Here is a 24,943-nt window from a genome sequence, read left to right as displayed (position 1 = left end):
GTAAGGAAGTACCAGGTGCTTACTGCAACAATTCCATGCTGAAACCCACCAAATAAAGATTTTCATCCAACTCTGGTCAGTGTGGCTCAGTTGGTTGGAGCGGCATCATCCTGTAATTGAAAGGTTGTGGGTTCGGTCCCTGGTCCAGGCACGTACGGAAGGAAGACAACCAATCAACGCTTTTCTTTCACATTGATGTTTCTGTCTCTCCTTTCCTTTCTCTCTCTAAAAGCAATGAAAAAATGTCCTCATGAGGGTGAAGATTTAAAAACAATTTTCATCCTTCCCTGATCCTATCTCTGGCTCTGCTACCACACTTATTGATACCTGTCCAACTATATTCCTTTTAACTTCCCAACTGCCTTTTCTTCTCTCTTGTCTTCTGTTTTAGCCCTGCCACATTTTAATCCCTTTAAGTCTGCTTTTACTCTATTCCTAGTCTAGCTGATACTAGAACTCTCATGAATATTGTGGACCAGTTAACCAGAGAGGATGACAAGTAGTCATTACAAATATTGAACACCCCCAAGGAAGCAAGTTATTTGTATAAGTGGTTGCATGACCTAGGGTACCTGATAACGTTGTTGGGGGTTTAGCACTCTGGTGACATTTTCTGTTACTGTTACAGGAATATTGTCCATCAGGTCAAGGAAGATAAGAAATGTGGGTAGTGATGGTGGAATAATGGAGAGTGATACGTGGGACTGTCACTCAGATGAGGGGAAGTCAGTTGATGGTGCTGTGGAGTTGTGATGAGTGATGTGGTGGCAACAGTAAAGGCAGTTAACATTTGGGGGTGTCAGCATTGAGGCTGGATGATCAATTGTGCTATAATTGTCATCAAGGATGCTGGGTTGATGGGAGTCCTGGCCTGGCTCCAAAACTTTGATGGAAAGTTTCATGCATTTGAGAAATTATTATAAAAGTGACTGAAGATCAGTATTCCGTTTTTCTCCAGGGGTTATAGAGTAATTTCCTGTGGAGAATTGTAGATTGATTTGAATACCCCAAACAGGTGAGGTCATAGTATGGGCCAAAGGAACCCAAGGAGTTTGACATTGAACTGGAGCTGTAGAATCCCAGGCCCAAGCCATGAGCCAAATGAGGCATTGCCAAGGCCAACCAGAGCCAAAATGTTCCATAATATTTTCAGACCTGTGGTCTGTTGGTCTTTTCATGCTGTAAGTGCTCATTTATTATGGGAGTCACAGGCATTGTTATCCCAGATCTAGTAGTGGCTCCCCATTCAATATCTCTCTAATAGGGTGGATCCAGAACTACCATCCTGTTTAAGAATGTTGGTACTGGGAACTAATTTAAGAACTTCCTTCCCCTGTGGAAGAACCATAAAGTTGTAGGCAGGGGACCAGGCAGGCACTAAGACCTCCATTTCATGCAGAGAGAGACCTCCAATTAGTGAAATTTTAAACTGTCATATTGAGAAAGGGCTTTGATAGAGACCTTTCTTGTAGCATACAGAACAGTTTGTTTGGGAGGGTGAGGGCCCTCAATTTTCAGTGAGTCAGTTTTACTCTCTACTTTCAGTACAGGCACTGATCTATCACACATTGTATCAGAATCAAAAAGTGGAGACATCTTTAAATGAGGAGGATTTCTGTTTGGTATCATAGATTCTTACATGGGAAGTGTCTCCTTTTGTAGCTAGAAAAGGGAATAGAGAAGTCGTAGTTGCATTTCGTTAGGATGTCTTATGACTTAAAAGGTTGAGAGTTCAGGATAACTAAGAAAGTGGGCAAAAGGAGACCCACTTAGGGAGACCATTGTCCATTTTGTAAGCTTAAGTCAGCATCCTTGAGGAGGCCATTATGTCTCTATTAGGCCTACTGTCTGCAGACAGACAAATTGGAAGTTCTAAGTGATGCTTTGTTTTTAACGGCTTACACCCAGACTGAATGAACAGAATAATGTGTACCCTGGTCCAAGTCAGTGTTATCTGGAAGCCCAAAGAGGACTAACATTTATTTAGTGAGGCCTATAATAGTGGCGATGGCAGTAGCATGATAGGAAGGATCAGACTTCTTATCTTCTCTATAAACCAAGAGCAGACTTATATAACAATCTTTGTGAGGGGGCAGTGGCTCAATCAAATGAATTTGCCAGTTAGAGAAGGTGCGTTCAACCCTTTGTATGGATTCCTGTTAGTCATTATGCCAATGGCAGGACAGGGTGCAAAGATCACATTGAGTTTGGACTAGAGCTAGAGGCATGGGGATGCCATGGCATTTAGTCCAAGTTTTAAAGGTCCAGAGACTAATGACTGGAAGTTTGATGAACCCATTGAGCCCTGGGCAGAGAGTAATATCTGAACTTAATTTAAAAAGCCTGAGCGAGCTAATCAGCTATGGCATAAAAATTAGCTTCCTCTGTGGCAGCCTTGGCATGAGTTGAGACATTAGAGACTTTAATTATAATATGCCAAGCCTGATCAGCAATTTATTCCCAATGTGGAAGGCTCCACATAGGGTATGATCCTGAATGTGACAACTATTTTGAGCCCTTTGACCAGAAAAAAAAGCAATGAGCCATTAGCTACTACCCAAGAGTCTATAAAGATATGAACAATGGGCATACCTTTATTGAGGAGCACTCCAGTGCCAACACGACTGCAGTCAACTCTCGAATTAGGTTGACTCTTAAGTCCCATCCTTTATTAGGAGTAACCCAGTCATGGGGTGGAAAGCAACAACTCTCCAGCAGGCTCCATTACATGTGATTGATGTACTGCCATCTGTAATATAAACAGACTCCGTTTTTACTGGATTTCCTAGTCAGTGGAGGTATGTCCTGTGCTTTTATGTCCTATTCCAGTGCCCTAACTGGTCTTAAAAATGAAGGTCACTTGGTTAGGTAAAACACCCTAAAGACAAAAGCCTGAAGCTCTGAATTCCCATTTTAACTTAGTTTGGACCTTTACTATAATTTATTTTGTCTGCTCTTCACATTTTAAAAGATGTTTCAAATATTCAGCTTTTAGTTGTTTTCAGCAGAGTGATTTATTAAGGTATTGTGTCTTTTTATCTCAAAGGAAGAACTTTATACATTGAACAGATTTAGTGATCTCCAGTGTGTTTTTCATTTTCCTAAAGTCTTATGTTTTACGTAAATTTTTTTCATATTCTGAATTTTATATTAATTTTCTTATTCTTTTTTAGAATGGTTATCTCTATACTGTTTTATTGACACCTAAACTTAAAATTCTTACTATGTCTTCTGCCAAACTGGACAAAAAAGGACCTGTCTTTTTTCTTCACTCCTTTCTCACCGTTTTCTTTTCTTTTATAGTAGCCCTAGACTTTCCCTCTCCTTGAGTCATTAATTTTGTTAGAGTACATCTTTGCATAATTCTTAAGGTGTTCCACTTCCTTTTCTTTCAAAATTTTTCTGATGTTTTTCCATTGTCTTCTGATATTGCATATTGTAGATAACAATGATGTTGAACTTTTTCTTGTTCCTTTGTTGGAATATTTATTTTCTCTTTACCCTTGGATTTTCCTTTTTTTAGTGATTTTTTTTTCCTTTTTATTGAATTTATTGGGATGACACTGGTTAACAAAATTATATGGGTTTCAGGTGCGTGATTCTACAACACATCATCTGTACTGTATTGTGTGTTCACCATTCCAAGTCAAGTCTCCATCCATCACCATTTATCCCCCCTCATACCCTCCATCACTTCCCTCCACTCCTCCCTGCCCCCAGCAGTTACCACACTGTTGTCCATGAGTTTTCACTCTCTTTTTTTGCTCAATCTCTCTACCTACCCCAACCCAGCCCACATTTTGTCTATTTTTATCAATTAAGTTTGTGTTAACTTTCACCCAGAACATCATCCCCTGGTTCATCTTAGATTTCTTTCCTGCTTAAACTGACAGAAATGGATATTTATTTGGTTTATCAATTCTCACAATTTTGTCCTGATTTATATACATGGCAATACATGTATTTAGTGGAATAATATGCAGTCATTCAAATTAAATGAGTTGTAGTGACGGAAATATAAATGTTATATAACAATAAATACAACCTCATTTGTGTAAAAATATGCCTGTAAAATCCTAACTTTTATGTTTTTAAATAAAATGTATGTATTTAAGGGGTACAACATGATCTGATATACATAGTGAAATGATTTCTATAGTCAAGCTAATTAACATCTCTCTTCATATAGTTACCTTTTTTTAATGTGATGAGAACACCTAAAATCTGTTAGCATATTTCTGATATTCACTAATATATTATTTACTATAGTTGTCATGCCTATACATTGCTCGTAAAAATCTTAAGGGTAGTCACTAAATTCTTAACAATAATTAATCTCTGATGAGTAGTATTAGCAACTTTCATTTCATGGTAGGAACAAGAATGTCAATTGTGCATTTAGTGTGTTTGTGGTTTTTTTTATTTAAGCCTTTGGAGTTTTGCTTTTACCTGTGAAGAATCAGTTTCTCATATTTCTGTTCTGTTTTGTTTTTTTAAGCTACTGAAGTGGTGACTGTGTTTGTATTTCAAGAACCATCACTGCTCTCCTCACTCCAGGACAACGGATTGACAGATGTCATGCTGCATGCACTACTTATCAAAGATGTGAGTCCTTTCTACTGTTCTGTAAAGAATATTCCATGTATACCCCTCCCCGCAAATCTCAGTCTCTTCTTTCTCTTTCTCTCTCTCTCTCTCTCTCTCTCTCTCTCTCTCTCTCTCAGTCTCTCACAAACATATACTTGAAAAGTGGTCTTACGGAATGAGAATCTTACTTCATGTTTTCTATATGTAGTATTGAAACTAATTGGGACCTGATCAATATCCCTTCTAACTCTTTGTTATACCCCTAGCCAAAGTTTTCTTAGCATCTACACCTGACCTCTTTATATGTCTTCAGACTCACTTTACGTTCTCTCTAGGTTCCTGCTACCCGTGAAGTCCTTGGTTCCCTCCCAAATGTATTCAGTGCACTCTGCTTGAATGCACGAGGTCTTCAGTCATTTGTACAGTGTCAGCCTTTTGAACGTCTCTTCAAGGTTCTTCTGTCTCCAGATTACCTCCCAGCTATGCGGAGGAGGAGGAGTTCTGATCCCCTTGGTAAGTCACCAGGATTTATCTTAAAATAAATAATTGGTTTGCTGCCGTGACTGGTGTGGCTCAGTGGATTGAGTGCCAGCCTGCGAACCAAAGGGTCTTTGGTTCGATTCCCAGTCAGGGCACATGCCCGGGTGCAGGCCAGGTCTCCAGTAGGGGTTGCATGAGAAGCAACCACACATTGATGTTTCTCTCCCTCTCTTTCTCCTTCCCTTACCCTCTATATAAAAATAAAGAAATGAAAATAAATAAAATCTTTTTAAAAAACAATTGGTTTGCTATTGTGCCAAGATTTTAGATGATTAAAAGTTACTAGTTGGCAAGGAAACCCTTCCTTGACCTCACATCATTTCTCTGGCTAGGTGTGCTTAAGCTTAATGGGAAATATCACCATACATTGAACTGCAGATAGAAAGGAACACTTCATTCTTAGTTTCTGCTCATAATATTTCCATGCTCCTCAACAGTTCACTGTTAAATCTATCATTATGGTGCTGGTGAGAAATGAGTGTTAGCAGCAGATTTCCAGGTCCACTATCTAGTATGTAGCAAAAGGAGATATGGAGTTTCAAGGTGTTGATCTTGGTAATCTTCTGTTCTAATATCCAAGTTCCTAAAATAGTTACAAATGAATAGATTTCGTTCTCAGTGTATTTGAGACTAGATCATTGAAGAATAGAAAGAAGATAGGGTTCCAGAAAGAATCCAGTTTCAAAAATACTTTTAAGCTTCCAGCTGCCACTGTAGCATTCTACCTGTTATCATTGTTTCCTGGAGGAGTCAGGGGGTTAATGGTTGTGCCTTTTTCTTTTCTCTCTCTTTACTCTGTAGCAGTAGTGCAGATCTTGATAGAGATTGCCAGGGTAGAATGTTACATACATGATATTATAAAATAAGTTTGTTAACCTGATAACAATTCCATCCTCCTCCCCAGTGACTTGGTTGCTGTAGTAGGTGTGAATTCATTTGAGAAAGCATAACATTAGAAAATTGCAACAGCCAGCTCATTTTCTTCTTTCCTCCTTATATTGGCATAGAAAAATAGCTCAAGCTCTATTTTCTTCAGTCATTCTAACCGTTTTTTGTTTGTTTGTTTGTTTGTTTTGTTTTAAGGGGATACTGCATCCAACCTGGGGAGTGCTGTTGATGAGCTCATGAGACATCAGCCCACCCTCAAAACGGATGCAACGACTGCGATCATTAAGGTGGGAAGTGATAAAAGGTTGTGACCTTGGGCATGAGACAACAGTAAGGGGGGAGGTTAGAAAAAAGCTTGGCCTAGTGGAGATTATTTGGATTCTTAGACTTTGCCTATAAGAGGACTATGTCTGCCTCATTTTCTCCATGTCCTTGGGTTGGTCCTTTGCCCATCCCCTGTTGAAAAAAGTCAGTATTGCTTTCTTATATGAGGTGGGGCAAAAGTAGATTTACACTTATAAGTATGCAAAACAGTTTATTTTTGTATTATTATTTATTGCATTGTTTTCCATACAAACAACTGTAAACCTACTTTTGCCCCATCCTGTATAGAATATTACCATATTTTTGCCATGTGTAATGTGCACTTTATTGCCCAATTTTTTGAGGGAAAAATAAGGATGCGCATTATACATGGGTATGATGGTTACATACCATGGCTATAATAATCCCATGTATAATGCATACAAAACCATGGGTACACATTATACACGGGAGTGCATTATACAAGGCAGAAATATGGTAATGAGTTGCCAAGACTTAGCTTCTGTTTGTAAAAGCATATTACCCTCCCTCATCTTTCTTTCTTGATTTTTTCCCCCACATTTACTAGCCCTGCCAGTTCCCTATCAGGATTGTTGAAACTAATATATGAGTTCCTGGTGAATTAGGACATGGAGTCAGATAAGTCAGTCACTTAACAGCCATGTGACCCTGACCAAGTTATTTAACTTCACAGAACTTCACTTCCCTGGTTTGTAAAATGGGCTTAGTGACTACATTTCAGGAATAGTACATATAACAGACATACAGTGTTTTGGCACTTCTGTGTATAGCACATAGAAAATGGTCCAAAAACTGTTAGTCACCCTTCCCACTCCATAATTACTAATAAGTAATCTTATTTCCTATACCTTTCAGTTACTTGAAGAAATCTGTAACCTTGGGAGAGACCCTAAATACATCTGTCAGAAGCCATCAATCCAGAAGGCAGATGGCACTGCCACTGCTCCTCCCCCAAGGTCTAATCATGCTGCAGAAGAGGCCTCTAGTGAGGATGAGGAGGAAGAGGAAGTACAGGCCATGCAGAGCTTTAATTCTGCCCAGCAGAATGAAACCGAGCCTAATCAGCAGTGAGTGTTTGCAAGATAGGTTCGCTAGCCTTGTGATCTTGGGCATGTTGTTTTCATCTATAAAGGTGAGGGAGTTGGATTAGATCATTCATTATAAGGTTCTTCTGGCCCTGAGAGTCTATAGGGTTTAAATTCTTTGACCTTTGTGTGTCATTTGTGTTTTGGTATTTAATTGTATTGGTCACCTTAGCAAGCTATCTTTATTAAAACTGTTCATGAAATTGAATCAATTCAGTATACCAAGTTAGCGGACTTTCCTCAGAGGTATTACTTTCTTTTTGTTGATTTAGTATTCCACATCATTGACTGTTTGATTATTTTTATCAGTGAGCACATATGAAACACGGTGCATTTTTAAGCCTGTCTCCTAAGAAATCCTTAAGAGTTATGGGGATGTGTTGTTGGTTGGACTTTGTTTTTGTTTGATCACTATCTGTTTATTCCAGATAAATCTGAAGGTTTTGGAATGTACTGTATGATATAACTAGGCATAGTAGATTTTCTTTATTTTCTATTTATTTGAGGGGTTTTTTAACATTCAGAATGGCTGTCTAGATAGTGAGATGAGGGTGGGCTTTAAAGACTGCTGGCTTGTAGTGGATAGTCTACCTGATATTGAAGGTATAACTTAATTCAAGGTATAGCCTTCTTGCTAGAAGTAGGTGTTATCTCTCTGGACAACAATGCATTCATTCATTTAGTAGTGTTCTTTTGGTATATAGGTAAGTAGTTCTGAAAGAAGCAGGAGCATTTTGGGCATGAATATGAATGGGTTTGAGCTTGGGACTAAGAGAAGACTGTGTGGAATAGACAGTTGGAGTAAAGGCCTAGACTTCAAAACCATTGTTGCCCTATTGGCGCTCTGGATAGTGATAGTATTGAGCCTGTTGGTATGAGGTGTGTTTGTTTGTTTGTATGTATGTTTGGAAGAGAGACATTAACTAAATACATTGCCTTATTGAGTAGACATCTTACCCTTGTCTGAGTGGGCGACTTTACCTTCATTCTAGTGGCATCTTCTGTTTTGATTAAAATGTTTCTGGAACAGGAGCACTCTAAAAGAAAGCAAGACTATTTGCAAAGGAGTCAGAATCTTAGTGCTTCCTTGCCATACCCTTGACTCTCAGCCAGCCCATTGGGATAGGGTGCCCTTTCCTTGCTACAAGTAAAGGAAAGATTTCTTAAACATGATGGGGGCAGGTGCTGGTTTTGAGTCAAGCTGTGTACTTTCATCTACATACAACTTCTTTTCTACCTGGATATCTTGCAGATACCTTAGATCTAACATGCCCAGATTTCAAATCTCATGGTATATTGGCATTTTCTCAAGCCTTCCATGTCTTCACTCTCAATGATTTTGGGGGAATATCATGTGTTCTGTGTTCCATCCGTATTTATCCCCTACCCCTCAATTATCTTCTTTTTAATCTGCCAAACTCTATCCCTAATTATCTTCTTTTTAATCTACTAAATTCTGCACTGCCAGCTCAGATGCCTCATTCTTAAAGGAGCTTTTCCTTTTACCTCCAAATAGGAAGTGGGTCTTTTGTAATCTCCCAGCAGTTTTATTAAAATTACTCATGTATTCTAATAGTTTCCTTCCACTAATCTGTATGCTCCTTCAGGGCAGGAACAGTGTCTCATTCAACAGTGTATCTCAGTCACTTTGTATATATTCAGGGACAGTGTATGTCAGTCACTTTATATATAGTAGATAATCAGTCAGTAAATGTTTACTTAGTGGGTTGATGAAATGAATCAAGAGCATTACATTAATGATTTTCCTGAGTCTTAAGTGCCAAGAGATCTGGCCCTAATGAAACATGAATGAGAACGAAGAGATAGGGAAAAAACTCTAGACCACAGCATTAATACTCTACCAGAGTGTTAATTTTATGTAGCTTTTAAGCTGCAAAGGACTCTAATAGTTGCTGTTCCATAGTATCGATGTTTTTCTCTATTCTGCATGGTCTGGATGTTTGTCAGTACCTTATTCACATAACATACCTAAAAGTTTCGCAAATGTTTATACGTAGATACTTTTCCACTTCTGCCACCTTTAGAAATCTCAGTTGGGTCACGACATGAATTATTAGGGCTGGAAGGAAAAGCAAGAAGCTATCTAATAAATCAACCTCCATTTTGAAAGATAAAATATATTAAAGGGTTATCCCAGGCAGCTGTTATGGTAGGAGTTCCTATATGCTGTCTACCTCTATAGGAAGAGGCTTAGAAAAATTTGCAGTGTATGCCAGCCCTTCCCCAAAAGTCTTATTTATTTGTATTTGCCCGCAAACACAAAATTCTTCAGTGGGACTCTCAAACAAATTCCTGTCTCCCACGCCCTAGTCTGTTTTCCAGTGCCTGAAATACATATGAGTACATTTTTCCAATGTTTTTATTTAGGTATAATTTCTATACAGTAAACTGCACAGATTTTAAGTTTTCTGTTCCCCCACCCTAAAAGGAGGAAGCTAACCTTGTTTCTATCATGAAATAAGTTAGCCTATACTAGAATATCATATAAATAGGATAACTGGAGTCTTAAATGTGTATAACATGACATCTGTACTTTAATTTACCTAGTTTCTGTTGCTCATTATGTTTTTGAGATTCATGTTGTTGTGAGCATCCTTTTAGTTGTTGAGTAGTATTCTATTATATGAATATACTGCAGTGTTTATCCATTCTCCTGTCGACTTCCGAGTTTCCTTTTTTCCCCCAGGCTAAGACAGTGTTCTTATCCCTTTTTCCCCCCAAAATCTACAGCTAATATTTGAAAATGATGTTTGTATTTGACCTTGAGACACAATGGTTCTTTGCTAGAGATCTGGAATAAGGAAACTTAGGCACCACTGAATTCCCCACATGCATAGAGTTCTTTTAACAATACAGTTGAAGGCATTTATTACAAATGGTTCTAAATACTTGTCCTTTGGCCTCTTCTGCCTTCTAAATCATTTGATCTCAGCAAAACTGTACTGCTAGGAATGAATATACTTGCCAGTAATTAACAGGAGTTTTAATTGGTGTTACGTGTGTGTGTGTGTGTGTGTGTGTGTGTGTGTGTGTAAAAGTAAAAAGTCAACTCTTTTTACTTTGCATGATCTAACCTAATCTTATCCCAAGCAACTTGAGAGAGAGAGAGGTTATATAAATCCTTGTAGTCTTGGGAATGTGATTAGCAGCTATCTGGGCTTTAAAGGCAGCTGTGTTTCCTCAAGAGCTGGAAGACACCTAGTTCCCCTATTCACCTCTTCAAAAAACCCAGTGAGGTCAGTTGTATTATACACTGTACTATGACACTCAATTGGATCCTACTTTATTTCTGATTAAGGGCTTCAGCACCATAAATAACACATGTAAAACTGGCCAGAGTAAAATTGAGTTTGGGAATGTGTCCATGTTTCGGAGAGAGGTAAATGACAGGAAGTTTAATTTGACAGTTAAGGTAAAGTGTTTCGTTCATTTTGGGAATACAGTCTTGTCTTGTTTCAAAATGCTGAGTCAAAGTTTGACACAAGGTTAAGATTAGAAAGACTTTTCTTAAAGCTGATTGGTAGGGGGTTTTCTACTGGAGAGAGCTGATCATTTCTTCCTATTCCTATATGACATCCTGAGCCTGGAAGCCAAAAGTTGAGAGGAGGAAGAAAAGTGGTTTCTGAACTAATTTGTTCCTGGAGTTGGATTAAAAACTGTTGGTTTGTGTTCTCTCTTGTTCTCCTCTCGAACTTCCATTTAGCAAATGAAGGAAGTACCTGAGTTCTATTTTATGGTAATACTTTGGCTCTTTGCCATTATATATGGCTTCAGCAAAGGGGCAGGTGTCTCAATAGGCTAAAGCCACACCTGTGCCCTTTAGCTGTGGAGATGGATCTCTGGATTCTTTGCAAGGAGGTGCAACCCAACTTGGGTAGATATATTGGCATAAGTAACAGGGAATACTACAGTGGTTCTGCAGAGGGAACGTACAGTTAAAGAAAGGCTTGCATTTTTCCCATGGAATCATTTCACTCCTGGGTTTTGGGTTCTCCCTTTGTACAAAGTTCCTTCTCACATTCCTCGCTGAGCATGTTCACAACATCCTACCCAAACCCTAGCTCTGGATATTTCATCAGTGGAGCCGTTTGTGATGCCTTTCAACTCGTTTTGCCTAGTTTAGTTTAGATTTGGCTGCCAAATGTCTTTGTGGCTGGTAAACCTTTTATTCACATTTTATCTTGTTCAGAGATGAGAACTACTAGCTTCTTGCCAACTTTTTTGGCCTTCTCTTTCCAACTACTTTACCCTTCTTCCATCTCTACCTTTTCCCCCAAAATATGTTCCAAGGGCATATATAGCCAGAGTACTCCTTATTTGACTCAAGTTTTGTCTCTACCTAGGGGTTTATCTTTGAGGTAGATTGTGGGTGTTTCCCCCCTGTTTATTCCTTGCAAATTCTAAGATAGCCACTGGGCTAAAGGCTGCATTTTCTGTGGCTATGGCATTATTGCAGCCTTTTCTTGTGGAGTGCAGCATTGAAGTATCTGAAACAAAAGACCTGATTGCAATTTTTGGATAGTTCAGAACTGTTGTGACAAAAGCACCAATTGTTAGAGAAGGAAGCCTTGGATGTTGGCTTCATCTTTGACCAGCTTTGACTGTTCTGAATGGTTTGTCAATCTAAGCATGGGATTTTTAGCAAAATTAAATTCCATTTCCTATTCTCTAACTTCAAACCTGATGCAACAGCTTGGTAAGAAGTTTGTGAATTTGTTTCTTTATCTACCATATTTTGCCGTGTATAATGTGCTCCCATGTAAAATGCACAACCATGCTTTTGGCTAAAACTTCCAGGAAAAAAAATCTTTAATTTTTTAATTCATTCATTTATTTATTTATTTATATTTAGAGACGAAACCGATTATCATATTCCAGGGTATTATTTTTGCATACGGATATTGTTACTGTTTTCTAGAGTTATACTTGTAACACATAAGCATAAATAAAAGAATTAAAAAACATTTATAATGGTACAGAATTAGTACTGCCCATGTATAATGTGCATCCTTATTTTTCCCTCAAAAATTTGGGCAAAGAAGTACATTATACACAGGAAAATATGGTAGCTTCTTCAAGCAAATTTTTAAATAGTCTCTTACTTGAACTTATTTTCAATATTTTCATATTGATAAATTCCTCCTATGGTAGCTTGCCTAAAATAGGGTAATATGCATACTAAAGGCTTTAAGTCTTATGTAGAGAAGTTCCTAGAATTTCATGTTGTTTCTCTTCCCTCACTTTGTTCTCTTGCACTGGTATTGTGAATTTCTGTGTAACTCACTCTTTTCTCCTTTAACAGGGTTGTTGGTACAGAGGAACGTATTCCTATTCCACTCATGGATTACATCCTTAATGTGGTAAGATTTATGGTAGGGGCCAAATGAGTAAAGGTTTGTGATTTTTCTGGGAAATGTGTGATGTTAGTCCAGTGATTTCTATGTTTTTATTTAACTAGGGCCTTTAAAATGCAGAGAAGTGTGAAAAGATGTACAAACCTTGTTCTTTGAGACTGGTTTGCCAAAAACTCGCCAACATTCTTCCTTTTTTGGATATTCCCAATTTTCTGTTGGTTGTTACCATTCCCTGCCTTCCTGTTGGGATCCAAACAGAAGAATGAGATTTGTTAGACCAGTTCAGTATTATGTTCCTCGAATGTGTCCACATATATTTTTCGCTGTTACTTGCCCTTTTTTCCATTGACTTATTTTTAAAAATTAATGTGGCCTTTTTTTTTTTTAACTTTCTGTGTGTCTCGCAGGGAAAAGTGAAGAGTTTGAATTTTCTCAGAATTGTTTACCTGTAAGGGGAAGCCCACTTAGCATTTGTTCTAGCCCATTAAGCACTTCCAAGACTTCCAGAGATGGTTTCTCTTGTGCCCATATGGTGTTGCCCACATTTTCCTTTCTTACACTTACAAAATGCTTTATTTGGTCCAAATCTCTCTTGCAGAGTTCTAGGCTTAATTTGCATTATGAGCATATTTGAGGAAAAGTATCCATAATGTTTGCTTTAGGGGAGAGGCAACACATTATCATGCAAGGAACACTCAATGAGGAAATTAAGAAATTAGACTTGATTCTGCCGCTAGTTTATTGTGTGGCCCTGAGCAGGTCATTTAACCTCTCTGTGCTCTCAAATTATATGACTTGTGACCAAAAAGGTAAATTGGGAAGAAGTTGTAATTATTTTTTATTTTCTGAATGTTTAGGGTCTATATCTCTCTCTCCCTACTTACCTGTGGTTTTAGTATTCTAGAAAGTACTGATTTTGCACCTGTCCTGGTCTTTTAGTTCCAAGTGTCAAGCTCTAACTATTTTAAAATTTTTTCTTATCTAGATGAAATTTGTGGAATCTATTCTGAGCAACAATACAACAGATGATCACTGCCAGGAATTTGTGAATCAAAAAGGACTTTTGCCTTTGGTTACCATTTTGGGTCTTCCCAATCTGCCCATTGACTTTCCCACATCTGCAGCCTGTCAGGCTGTTGCAGGTGTCTGCAAATCCATATTGGTAAGAAACATCTGGCTGAACATTTTCACTTCTTTTTAGAAGTCTATTGCAACACTTTTATCTATGTTACTACTGTGGTTTCCCTTTACCTTCAACTAAAAAATAGTCATGAAATTTGTTATGTACTACAAATGAATTTTATGACTAATAAATAGTGTGCCACATTATTTCTCATGAAAAAGTTGAAGTATTTGTTATTTGTTCCTGGAGTTAGGTATATAGTTCTAACTTTTAAGTTTATTGGAAGGGACCATCTTCAAGAAAGCTTTGGAACTGGGCTTTATTAGTATGTCATCCTTTGCCATGGATGCTTTTAACACAATCTGGTATTATTTAGCCTTTTATTTTCCTTTTTCAAACTTTATAGTCATGAATTTTAAGCACAGTTCACCTGTAGTTTATTGCTGAAATTTTGCCAAAATGTGAAGTTTGTTTATTATAAAAGTGGAAAACTACACATAACATGTATTTACCACTTAAATCATTTTTAAGTATATAGTTCAGTAGTGTTAAGTATATTCACGTTGTGGTGCAGCCCATCTACAGAACTCCTTTCATCTTGGAAAACTGAAATTCTATACTCATTAAGCAACTCCCCATCCCCCTCTCCCTCCCAGCTCCTGGTAACCACCATTCTATTTTCCATCTCTATGAATTTCACTGTTCTCAGTACCTCCTGTAAAATGCACTTCAGAAGGTGTTTGTCTTTCTGTGTCTGGCTTATTTTGCTTAGCATAATTTAAGATTCACCCATGTTGTAGTATATGCCATAATTTCCTTTTTAAGGCTGAGTTTACTCCATTCTTATATAAACCACATTTTTTTAAATGCAGATTGATTTTATTTATTTTCTTAGAAGTCAAAGTTAATTATAAAATAATAAAAAAGTTAAAACCATTATAAAGTCTCAGCAGTTAAAACAACATGACACCAGAACAGAAATAATCAAGTAGATCAGTGAAATATAATGAGCATTCTAGAGTCAAACGTATATATCTAACAATATAATATATGATTAAGTTGATATTCCAAATCAATGGGGAAAATAAGGCTTCTTCCACAGATATGCACCACTATTACTTGAAATAAAACAAATATAGAGCCCTATTTCACACATTATACAAGAAATATTCAGGTGAGTTAAAAATCAATATGTAGAATCTAAGGAGTTTTAGAAGAAAATAGAAGTAATATTTTTCATGACCTGCAGTAAAATGTTCAAACCCAGAAGCTATAAATATTGACAATATGACTATATTAAACATCTAAATATATAGTTATATATATATTTAAAAAGTTAAAGGACAAGGAATAGAATAGAAGAGTACTTGCAACACATCTAAAATATGGTTAATAGGGTTTGTTTGTTTTTGGGGGGGGAGGGAATAGAGTTATACACACCTTTAATCAATAAATGGATAAAGAATACCAAAAAGTCATTTAAAGCTTTTTTTAAAAAAAAAAAAAATAGAAATAGACAAGAAATATACTAAAACAAGTTTAGTTTCAACAAATAATGAAGGAACAATTAAAATAACATCATTGTCCCAATCAGATTAATGAGTATTAAAAATACTGGTAATATCAAGTCTTGGCGACTGTGAAAGGAACTGGGTATTCATAGAAACTTTCTTCATCTTAAAGCAGTCCCTTTAGCATATTTTGCAGTGCTGGTTTGGTGGAGGTGTGTTCTTTTAGCCTTCTTTTGTCTGGGAAACTCCTTATTTCACCTTCCATTTTAATGGAGAGCCTTGCTGGATAGACCTGTCTTGGTTGCAGACCTTTGCTTTTCATGACTTGGAATATTTCTTGCCCTTCTGGCTTGCAGTGTTTGTGTTGAGAAGTCAGCTGCTAGCCGTATTGGGGCTCCCTTGTATGTTACTACTTCTTTCTCCCTTACTTGCTTTAGGATTCTCTGTTTGTCTTTGCTATTTGCCATTTTAATGATGATGTGTCTTGGAGTGGGCCTCATTGGGTTCCTCTTGAATGGGACCCTCTATGCTTCCTGGACTTGTGTGACTTTTTCTCTCCTCCAATTAGGGAAGTTTTCCATCATTACTTTTTCAAACAGGTTCTCTATCCCTTCCTCCTCCTCCTCTCCTTCTGGTATAATAGGGATTATATGGATATTAATATGTTTCAGGTTGTCCTGCATTTCCCTCAATGCCTCTTCATTCTTTTTGAGTCTCTTCATTTTCTTGCTCTTTCTGGGGGCTTTTTTCTACCTTGTCCTCCAGCTAGCTGATTCGGTCCTCAGCTTCATCTAGCCTGCTTTGGATTCCTTCTACCGTGTTCTTTAATTGAGAAATTGTATTCTTCATTTCCTCTTGTCTCTTATTGATAGTTTCTATGTCCTTTTTCATGCTCATATAGTTTGCAGTAAGTTTCTCATAGTTTCCCTGTAGGTTTTGGTAATTCTCTCCGAGCTCACTGAGCTCATTGAGCTTCCTTAGAACCGTTGTTTGGAACTCAGTATCTGATAGTTTGTGGATATTAATTCATTTGTAAACATTTGGGTTGCTTCCACCTCTTGGCTCTTATTAATGAATTAATACTGCTATGAACATGGGTGTGTAAATATTTCAAGGCTCTGCTTTTGTCTGTGGTGAGAACACTTAAGATCTACTTTTAGCAAATTTGAAGTATATGATAACATTATTATTAACTATAGTCACCATGCTGTACATTAGCTCCCCAGCAGTTATTCATCTTACAACTGCAAGTTTATATCCTTTGACTAATATCTCCATGTTTCCCTCCAGTCCCTGGCAGCTATCGTTCTATTCTCTAGTTCTATAAGTTTGACTACTTTAACATAATAAGTGAGATCATATTTGAGACCCCACTTTCAGTTGTTTTGGTTATATACTCAGAAGTAGGATTTCTGAATTATATGGTAGTTTTCGTTCTAATTTTTTGAGGAACTATATGTATTGTTTTCCACAGCAGCACCACATTTCATGCTTCAACCAGCAATACGCAAGGATTCCGATTTCTTCACATCCTCACCAATACTTAACTTTTTTCTGGGCTTTTGATAGTAGCCAAACTAGCAGGTGTGAAATGAGATCTCATGGTTTTGATTTGTTTCTCCCTAATTAATGATGTTGAGCATCTTTTCATTTGCTTATTGGCTGAGTATCTTCTTTGGAGAAATGTTTGTTTAGGTCCTTTGTCCATTGTTTAATGGGGTTGTTTTTTGTTGTTGAATTGTAATTTTTTATATTAGTCCCTTATCAGATAAATGATTTGCAAATATTTTCTCCCATTCTGTGGGTTACCTTTTCATTCTGTTGATAGTTTAGTTTGGTGCACAAAAGGTTTTAATTTTGAAGCAATCTGGTTTATCTTTTTTTACTTTTGTTGCCTGTGCTTTTGGTGTCATATCTAAGAAATCATTGCCAAATCCAGTGTTGTGCAGCTTTTACCTATCCTACAGCTTCTTCTAGGTGTTTCATGGTTTTAGCTCTTAAACTTAGGTCTTTGGTCTATTTTGAGTTAATTTTTTATATAGTATAGAACTTCATTCTTTTGCCTGTCAATACCCAGTTTTCCTAACACTGTTGAAAAGGTCTGTCCTTTTCCCTATTGCACCCTTGTCAGAAATCGTTCAACCGTATACATGAGAGTTTATTTATGTGCTTTCTTTTCTATTCCACTGGCCTTGATGTCTGCCTTTATGTCAGAAGCACACTTTTGATTACTGTAGCTTTGTGGTGATAATTTTGGAAATCAGGAAGTGTGAAACCTCCAACTTAGTTCTTTTTCAAGGTAGTTACATCTCATTCAGGGTCCCTTAAGGTTCTTATATGAATTTAAAGAGAGATTTTTCTATTTCTTTTTAAAAAACACCATTGGGATTTTTATAGGGATTGCATTAAATCTATGAAGCTCTTTTATTAGGTGGGTTGTGCTGTAATATGTAATTTCTGCTTTATTTTCCATTAAAATTGTGGATCGATCCATAATTATAGCATGTCTGCATTTAATATTTCATTTTACCTTTTTGTAAATGTTTAATTAAGTGCTATTTCATAACTAAGAAAATGGAAAAGCTGCTTGATCTTTATCCTACTTCTAAGATACTATGTGGGAGTGGATAGATTTATTTAAAGCCATGGGAAATACACTTAAGTTCTCACATCTTTAAATGACAAGTGATAGGACTCAAAAAGAAATTACAAAGGCCATATAATCCTTGAATTGTCTCATAAAACAAATAAATTGATTAGCTGATGCCTGTCCTAGAGTAGTTTTTCTTATTGTGGGAAGAAAAGAACATTTGTAATAGTGGTTTACCTTCCATGTTTTGGAACCTTGCCTAATATAGCGCCCTCTTGAGCACAGTTTGGAATTCATCTTACAGCATGGAGTTCTTTCTACAACAGTACTCTTATTTGGCCATCACAAGCTTTTAAATATGATTGGCTTATCACATTTGAAAGTCTGTCTTTTGAGAAAAGTAATGTGTTGTTTTAGAAGGAGGTGTTGAGGTATGTATACCTGCATTCACATTTGGCTTCATCATTTACCGAGTAAGAGACCATGACCAAGTCTGAAATTGTGAGATTTGTCTTCTAATTCTTTTTATTACTGTTAAAGACGTGAAGAATATGAAGTTCGTTGTACAGTAATGCTTTAATTATTCTTCTTGTTTTAGACACTGTCACATGAACCCAAAGTCCTTCAGGAGGGTCTCCTTCAGTTGGACTCCATCCTCTCCTCTTTGGAGCCCTTACACCGCCCAATTGAATCTCCTGGGGGCTCAGTGCTGTTGCGAGAGCTGGCTTGTGCTGGCAATGTTGCTGATGCTACCCTCTCAGCTCAGGCCACCCCTCTGCTACATGCACTCACTGCTGCGCACGCCTACATCATGATGTTTGTTCATACTTGCAGAGTTGGACAGGTAAGAGTTATCGTAGGGGTGAACATGTTGTTTTAAAGCCAGTGAAATACCTAGGGCGTATATCTGGTACTTTACTATACCTAGCAATTCTACCTGGGCTAGCTACTGAAAGAGCAGCCCTAGGGGGAGATTTTTCCTATGGGTGACTTAGGTTTATGCTTCAAGGTGCTGTCTAGTTTCACTTTCCCTAAGTATTTTTTTTTCATTAGAAGTTGAGTGATCATATAATTTGTTTTGTGATTTGGACCTTCTTGAGAGTAAAAGAGGTTGGTATTAATAACAGATAGATATGTAGCATTCATATAGGCCAACTGAGATATATAGTTAACCTTTTTAGCAGGCAAGCCTCAATGGGGTGCTCATCTGGGCTATTACTTCCTAACCTTTCTACAAATGCATGAAGGCCTGATAATGGGATGGCAAGAAGGAAGTTTGACCACAGAACATTTAAGTCAATGGTAATTAACAGACTACTAAAGATTTCCTAAAAGTCAAACCCTATGCCTGCAATCCATGTGAGGTTCCTCTTTTGGTTCCAAAAGGTGGGTTTATTTGTGTGCTCACAGTTTCACTACCTTTTGTTCTCAAGTAATCAATTCTAAAGATTAATGGTATAATATTTTATCAGTCCTGTTTTATGCTGTTGAGCAGGAGTATATTCATTGAATCAAATCAAATGAAAAGCAGTTATAAACTATTTAGAAAATAGTCTACTTGACAAAGCTTAGGAATTTATTTTTATTACTTTTTTATTAAATGAGAAATAAAATTGGAATGTTTAATTCAAGGAATTAAATAAATCTACTTATTGAAATAAAGAAATAAGAGGGAAATAGCATGCCCACAACCACCAAAAAAAATTAGAAAGCTGTCGATAAATCTATAAAACTGTTTCTTTGATTTAGAAAAACAGAGTTGCCAATGACTCCTGTCTTTAACTTTACAGAAAGCAATGAGAAGATATGTTAGAGGCAGATTATTAATATTGTAAGAGAATAACATGTGGAACTGTGATAGTAATTGGAAATTTTGATGAAATAAGACAACTGTGAAAAGAACATGGAAAGGAAAATAGAATGCCTCACCCTTTTTAAACAGCTAAAATTTGATTTTGAATATAATTATTCAAAGGGCATTCCAAAGATTAACTTTTTTTTAACTTTGGTTGCAGAGTGAAATTCGTTCCATCTCCGTAAACCAGTGGGGCTCTCAGTTGGGTCTGAGTGTTCTGAGCAAGCTGAGCCAGCTATATTGTTCCCTAGTGTGGGAAAGCACTGTCCTCCTCTCCCTGTGTACCCCAAACAGGTAAGGGAGTGATCATCTCTTTTGTTACCTGTTTTCTTTCCTAACAGAAAAACTAAGCTCAGTGAACATGGAATATTGGCTTTAGTTAAGAATAGAAAGGAGGCTTCCTTGTGTTAGTCCATTCTAGCTGCTGTAACAAAATAACCACAGACTGGGTTCTTATCAACAGCAGAAATGTATTGCTCAGTGTTCTGGAGGCTGGAAGTCTGAGATCATGGTGCCAGACTTCATGGTTGGATGAGGGTTGCCCTTCCAGGTCATAGACTTACTGTGTCCTTGCATGGCAGGAATTAAAGACAGTAGTCCCATTTGTGAGGGCTCCACTCTCATGACTTAAGCACCTCCCAAAGGCCTTCCCTATTAACACCATCACATCCGGCATTAGGATTTCACATACAAATTTTGGGGGCGGGGGAGCACATTCAATCCGTAGCATTGTCCTTCCCACTTACCAGCCTAGGAACTTGATTATGAAAGTTATCTTTTTTCTTTTTTAAGGTGTTATTTATTTATTTTAAGAGAGGGGATGGGAGGGAGAAAGGGAGGGAAAGACCAGTGTGTGGTTGCCTCTCGTACACCCCCTACTGGGGACCTGGCCCGCAACCCAGGCATGTGCCCTGACTAGGAATTGGACTGGTGACTCTTTGGTTCATAGGCCGGCACTCAGTCCACTGAGCCACACCAACCAGGGCACAAAAGTCATCTTTGATTTGATATCCCAATTATGGTGTGTCACCATGGTGGGTTTTTAAAGTTTGGCCCTGTTAGCCAGGTTTAAAAAGTTGAGTTGGAAACCATGGTGAGTGCTACCTCAGGAATTCAATCATTGCAGATGTCTTTATTAGGTTAACTTACCTGCTACAGGAAGGGTTAGTGTCAGCCAAGCAGGTTAGAGACCAAGCACAACATAAGAGATGAACTATCCAAGTGTTTTGGCTTACTGTTTCTCTTGTTGCAGCCTACCATCTGGGTGTGAATTTGGCCAGGCAGACATGCAGAAACTGGTTCCAAAGGATGAGAAGGCAGGTACGACCCAGGGCGGAAAAAGATCAGGTAACTCCAAGAAACTAAAATCTCAGTCATTCTCTTAAGTTCTATCTGTCTTTATAGGTCTGTTTTGAAAGTTAGTTAGCTCTCTATCATCTATAGTCCTCAACTTTTTTCCTTTCGACTTTTTACTCATTTTTGTATAAAAATATATACACATAATTGTAAGAATTAGAAGACGTGGTAGAAAGAAAAATTATCCGTATTTTTTCTCGCCATGTAAAGGTACAATGAATTAATTATTCCCTGTTAAGTTTCTAATGTACTAATTTGAAAAATAAACATCACTGTATATAGTTTTATGCAAGTCTAAGATTAATTCCTATAAATTACTGTATCAAAGGGTATGATAGGACTTTAATTTTTTTGTGTCCTTATTTTTCAGGAGTTTAATTTTATAGGTTAAAAATGGTAAATAATTATTTCAAGTGGCTATGGGACATTTTAGAACCTTATTGTCCAGTATGATAGCCACTAGCCATGTGTGACTCTTGGATCCTTTAATGTGGCTAATACAACTAAAAAACAACTTTTTTCTTCCTCCCTGATTCTCTCCCACCCTCCTTCCTCTTCCTTTTTCACCCTCAGTGCCTCCTTATCTTTTTCTTTTTTTCTTAAGGGGAAAGTGTTATCGGTTGAAATGTGCTCCCCCAGCACCTTAGAATATAACCTTACTTGGAAATAAAGTTGTAGCAGAAGTAGTAAACATGAGGTCATAGGCTGGGTGGAGAAAACTGAATTTTTAATTTTTATTAATTTAAATATAACAGCTATTACTCAGTTGTTGGAAGACTTTTAAGTATGGAACAACTTAGGTATGTGAATCTTTTTTCAACTAAATTGTATGAAATATAAACATAGATGAGTTATTTTAATGACAATTTAATGTCTTGATGGAGATGTGCTATAAAGTATAAAATAGATTACCTTTTAAAAATATTTAGTATAAAATGTAAAATCTTAATGATTTATATTTGATTACATGATGAAGTAACAGTTTTCATTATATTGGATTAAACAGTATATTTTAGAAGTGTACCTGTTTCTTTTTACATTTTAATGTGGATAATAGAATATTTAAAATATATGTGGCTCCCGTTTTATTTCTGTTGAACAGTGCTATTTTAGAACATAGCTTTTAAATGTTTTTCCATAATAAAAATTCCAAATTTCAATAAGCAAAAATTATGCACAATTTTCTGACTCTGACAAACCTAAAATTAATAAAAGCAGCTTTTTTAGAAAGTATTTTTTTCCTCCTATATTCTGCATTGGGGAAGAAATACTTTTGATAAACCATTAAAATGAGATAATTTTACGTATAAGAACCTATCAGATATGCTTAAAAATTGTACTGAAATTACTAAAGGTAAAGATTAATAAGAGAGCAGACATAACTTGTGAAAAAAAATAAGGACTGATGTGACAGTATAGAAATGGGAACAGAATTAATAAAATATATCACACCTCTAACAAGTTTAATTTTGGAGAAAATGGACCAAACCAAAAATTAAAATATTAAATTTAGTCAAAATATATCAAATTTAACTCAAAGAAAGAATAATTTACTAAGAACTTAGAACAAAATTAGATCGCTGTCAAAGAATTGCCTCAACTAACAATCCAGATATATTTTTTTCCCATTGAACAAAGCAGTGCTTTTTTACACATTGAACAAAAATGATTCCATTTTCACAAGGGTTTTCCAGAAAATTAGATGATGTGTGTTATAATGTGTGCTTAAAGCCAATTCTTGCATCTTAGAACACACACACCAAAAATAAAGATATGTATCTCACATTTATATACAAAAATCTTAAATGCTACGATTTAGGAAATGTATTTCTACATTTCCAATGATGTCCAATTTGAGTTTGCTAACAAGATACAAAATTATAGCAGGGCATGCTCCTTGACCATATGGGGGCACCCATGCACATTGTAGTCTATGTGAATGGTACCCCCTGCGTCATACAGTGCCTACAGCCTTCCAGAGTAGCCCTGGGTTAAAGTTGTTCATAAATTCTCATTGAAAGATATCAGTATTAGCTATAAAGGGCTCCAAGGAGAAGGGTGTATCAGTACAGTTTTGGATTTTTTTGTGTGTTTTGTTTTTAGATTTAGGAAGTCGAAGACATTTAAAGAGTAACAAGCACCATAGGTAGCTTTTTCTTGGGACTCTTCAGCACAAGGAATGGTTCCAGGTAAGTGCTGGCTCAGCATGGTCTTATTGTTCCCCTCTTATGTGTACAGATGGGGAACAGGATGCAGCAGCTGGAAGTATGGATGCTTCTACACAGGGCTTGTTGGAAGGCATTGGGCTTGATGGTGACACATTGGCTCCTATGGAGACAGATGAACCTACTGCTTCAGACTCTAAGGGCAAATCTAAAATCACACCTGCCATGGCTGCCAGAATTAAGCAAATCAAGCCTTTATTGTCAGGTGAGTGACTCTTTGCTACTCCCTTTCCTGGCTTTCACAGCCTTAACCAATCATGAAATAAATTAAGTTGGTATGGCTGCGTAGTTTCTTTCAGGAAGTTGAAAGCTTTGGTGGCTCATTTTTAGGTGTACTTTATTGAGTGTCTACTATGCAACAGGCTCTGTACTAACTGCTAGGGATACAGAGGTAAGAGAATCACTTCCTGAATCTGCTCCCTTCCTATTTAATTCCTTTCCTCCTATTCATTGTTTGACTGCAAAGCTTCTGCTTCCACCAGTTCCACTGTCTTACAACAGTACCTACAACCTCCTTGTTGCTAAATTTATTGTATGTGTTTCGTTCCCCTTGTCACTTCTTTAGAGCATGACAGTTGACCTACCACCTCCTTCTCGAAATGCTCTTTTCTTGATTTTTGTGATGTTAAGCTCTCCTGTTTTCCAGTTACCTGTCTTGCTGTTTCACAGTCTCCTCTTCCTTTCCCTGTCCCTTAAACATAGCAAGTGATGTGGTTAATTTGTGTTTTAATAAAGTCACTTTGGCAACTCGGGAGATTACATTAACATGATACAAGACCACATTAAAGATGCACACTAATTTGTCTTTGCCATCTTTTGCCCCTAAATGTAATATCAGTTTGGGGGGTCTATTTTTATCTTCCTCAGTATTTGCCAGTTTCTGGCCCTTAATGTAGAGGAAAGAAGACGTCACTCCTGGGAATCTAGAGCTCTGCCCAAAAGCAAGCAAAAAATGGCCTTTGGCATTTCTATTTGTTATCTTAAAAAGCCTTAAATTTTACATTCTGTTCTAATTTGTTTAATTCCACTTTCATTTTAATTTGAAAGCCTACCACTACTACCCCAAATCAAAGGAAAATAGAGAAGATAGCTCATGGGTATCTCCCCTTTCTTTGTTAGACCTCTTACTCTACTATGACTTTGGAACCTTTTGGGTTTTCTGTGTAGGTCCAGCTGGTGCTTTTGGTGTCTGTTTCTTTGTGGTTGCTGTCCCTGTTGACTAACTTTGAGCCACTGTATTTATCCATATTTTCTTTTTTCTATACATTTCCTTTTACGTGTTTATTTGGATTCTGCTTTTTTTGGTTCAGCAATATATACTAGTGATTTTCAACCTTTTCCATCTCATGGCATACATAAACTACTTACCATCATTCTGCAGCACACCAAAAAATAAATATTTTGCTGATCTGACCAAAAAAAAAAAAGTATGATTTTGATTCAGTCACACTGGACAGCTATTG

The 24,943-nt window shown here is 37.0% G+C and overlaps 1 protein-coding gene across 10 annotated transcripts in view; it reads left to right on the top strand.

Moving 5' to 3' along the window:
- Nucleotides 1-24,943, top strand: part of HUWE1 (HECT, UBA and WWE domain containing E3 ubiquitin protein ligase 1) — a 160,934-nt gene that overhangs the window by 79,745 nt on the left and 56,246 nt on the right. For all 10 annotated transcript variants that reach the window (XM_054565717.1, XM_054565723.1, XM_054565725.1 and 7 more), the window contains 10 exons: nt 4,499-4,605; nt 4,923-5,100; nt 6,211-6,302; nt 7,216-7,427; nt 12,769-12,826; nt 13,806-13,982; nt 18,643-18,888; nt 20,060-20,193; nt 21,152-21,246; nt 23,494-23,685. In XM_054565717.1, coding sequence (XP_054421692.1) covers nt 4,499-4,605; nt 4,923-5,100; nt 6,211-6,302; nt 7,216-7,427; nt 12,769-12,826; nt 13,806-13,982; nt 18,643-18,888; nt 20,060-20,193; nt 21,152-21,246; nt 23,494-23,685 — 1,491 coding nt within the window. The remainder of the gene's footprint in view (nt 1-4,498; nt 4,606-4,922; nt 5,101-6,210; nt 6,303-7,215; nt 7,428-12,768; nt 12,827-13,805; nt 13,983-18,642; nt 18,889-20,059; nt 20,194-21,151; nt 21,247-23,493; nt 23,686-24,943) is intronic.

This window comes from Pteronotus mesoamericanus, unplaced genomic scaffold (genome assembly GCF_021234165.1).
Source record: "Pteronotus mesoamericanus isolate MK-2021 breed Mesoamerican mustached bat unplaced genomic scaffold, CSHL_Meso_final contig_166, whole genome shotgun sequence".
Lineage (NCBI taxonomy): Eukaryota > Metazoa > Chordata > Mammalia > Chiroptera > Mormoopidae > Pteronotus > Pteronotus mesoamericanus.
Note: the sequence above shows the minus strand (reverse complement) of the source record. Positions and strands in the feature narration are given on the sequence as shown.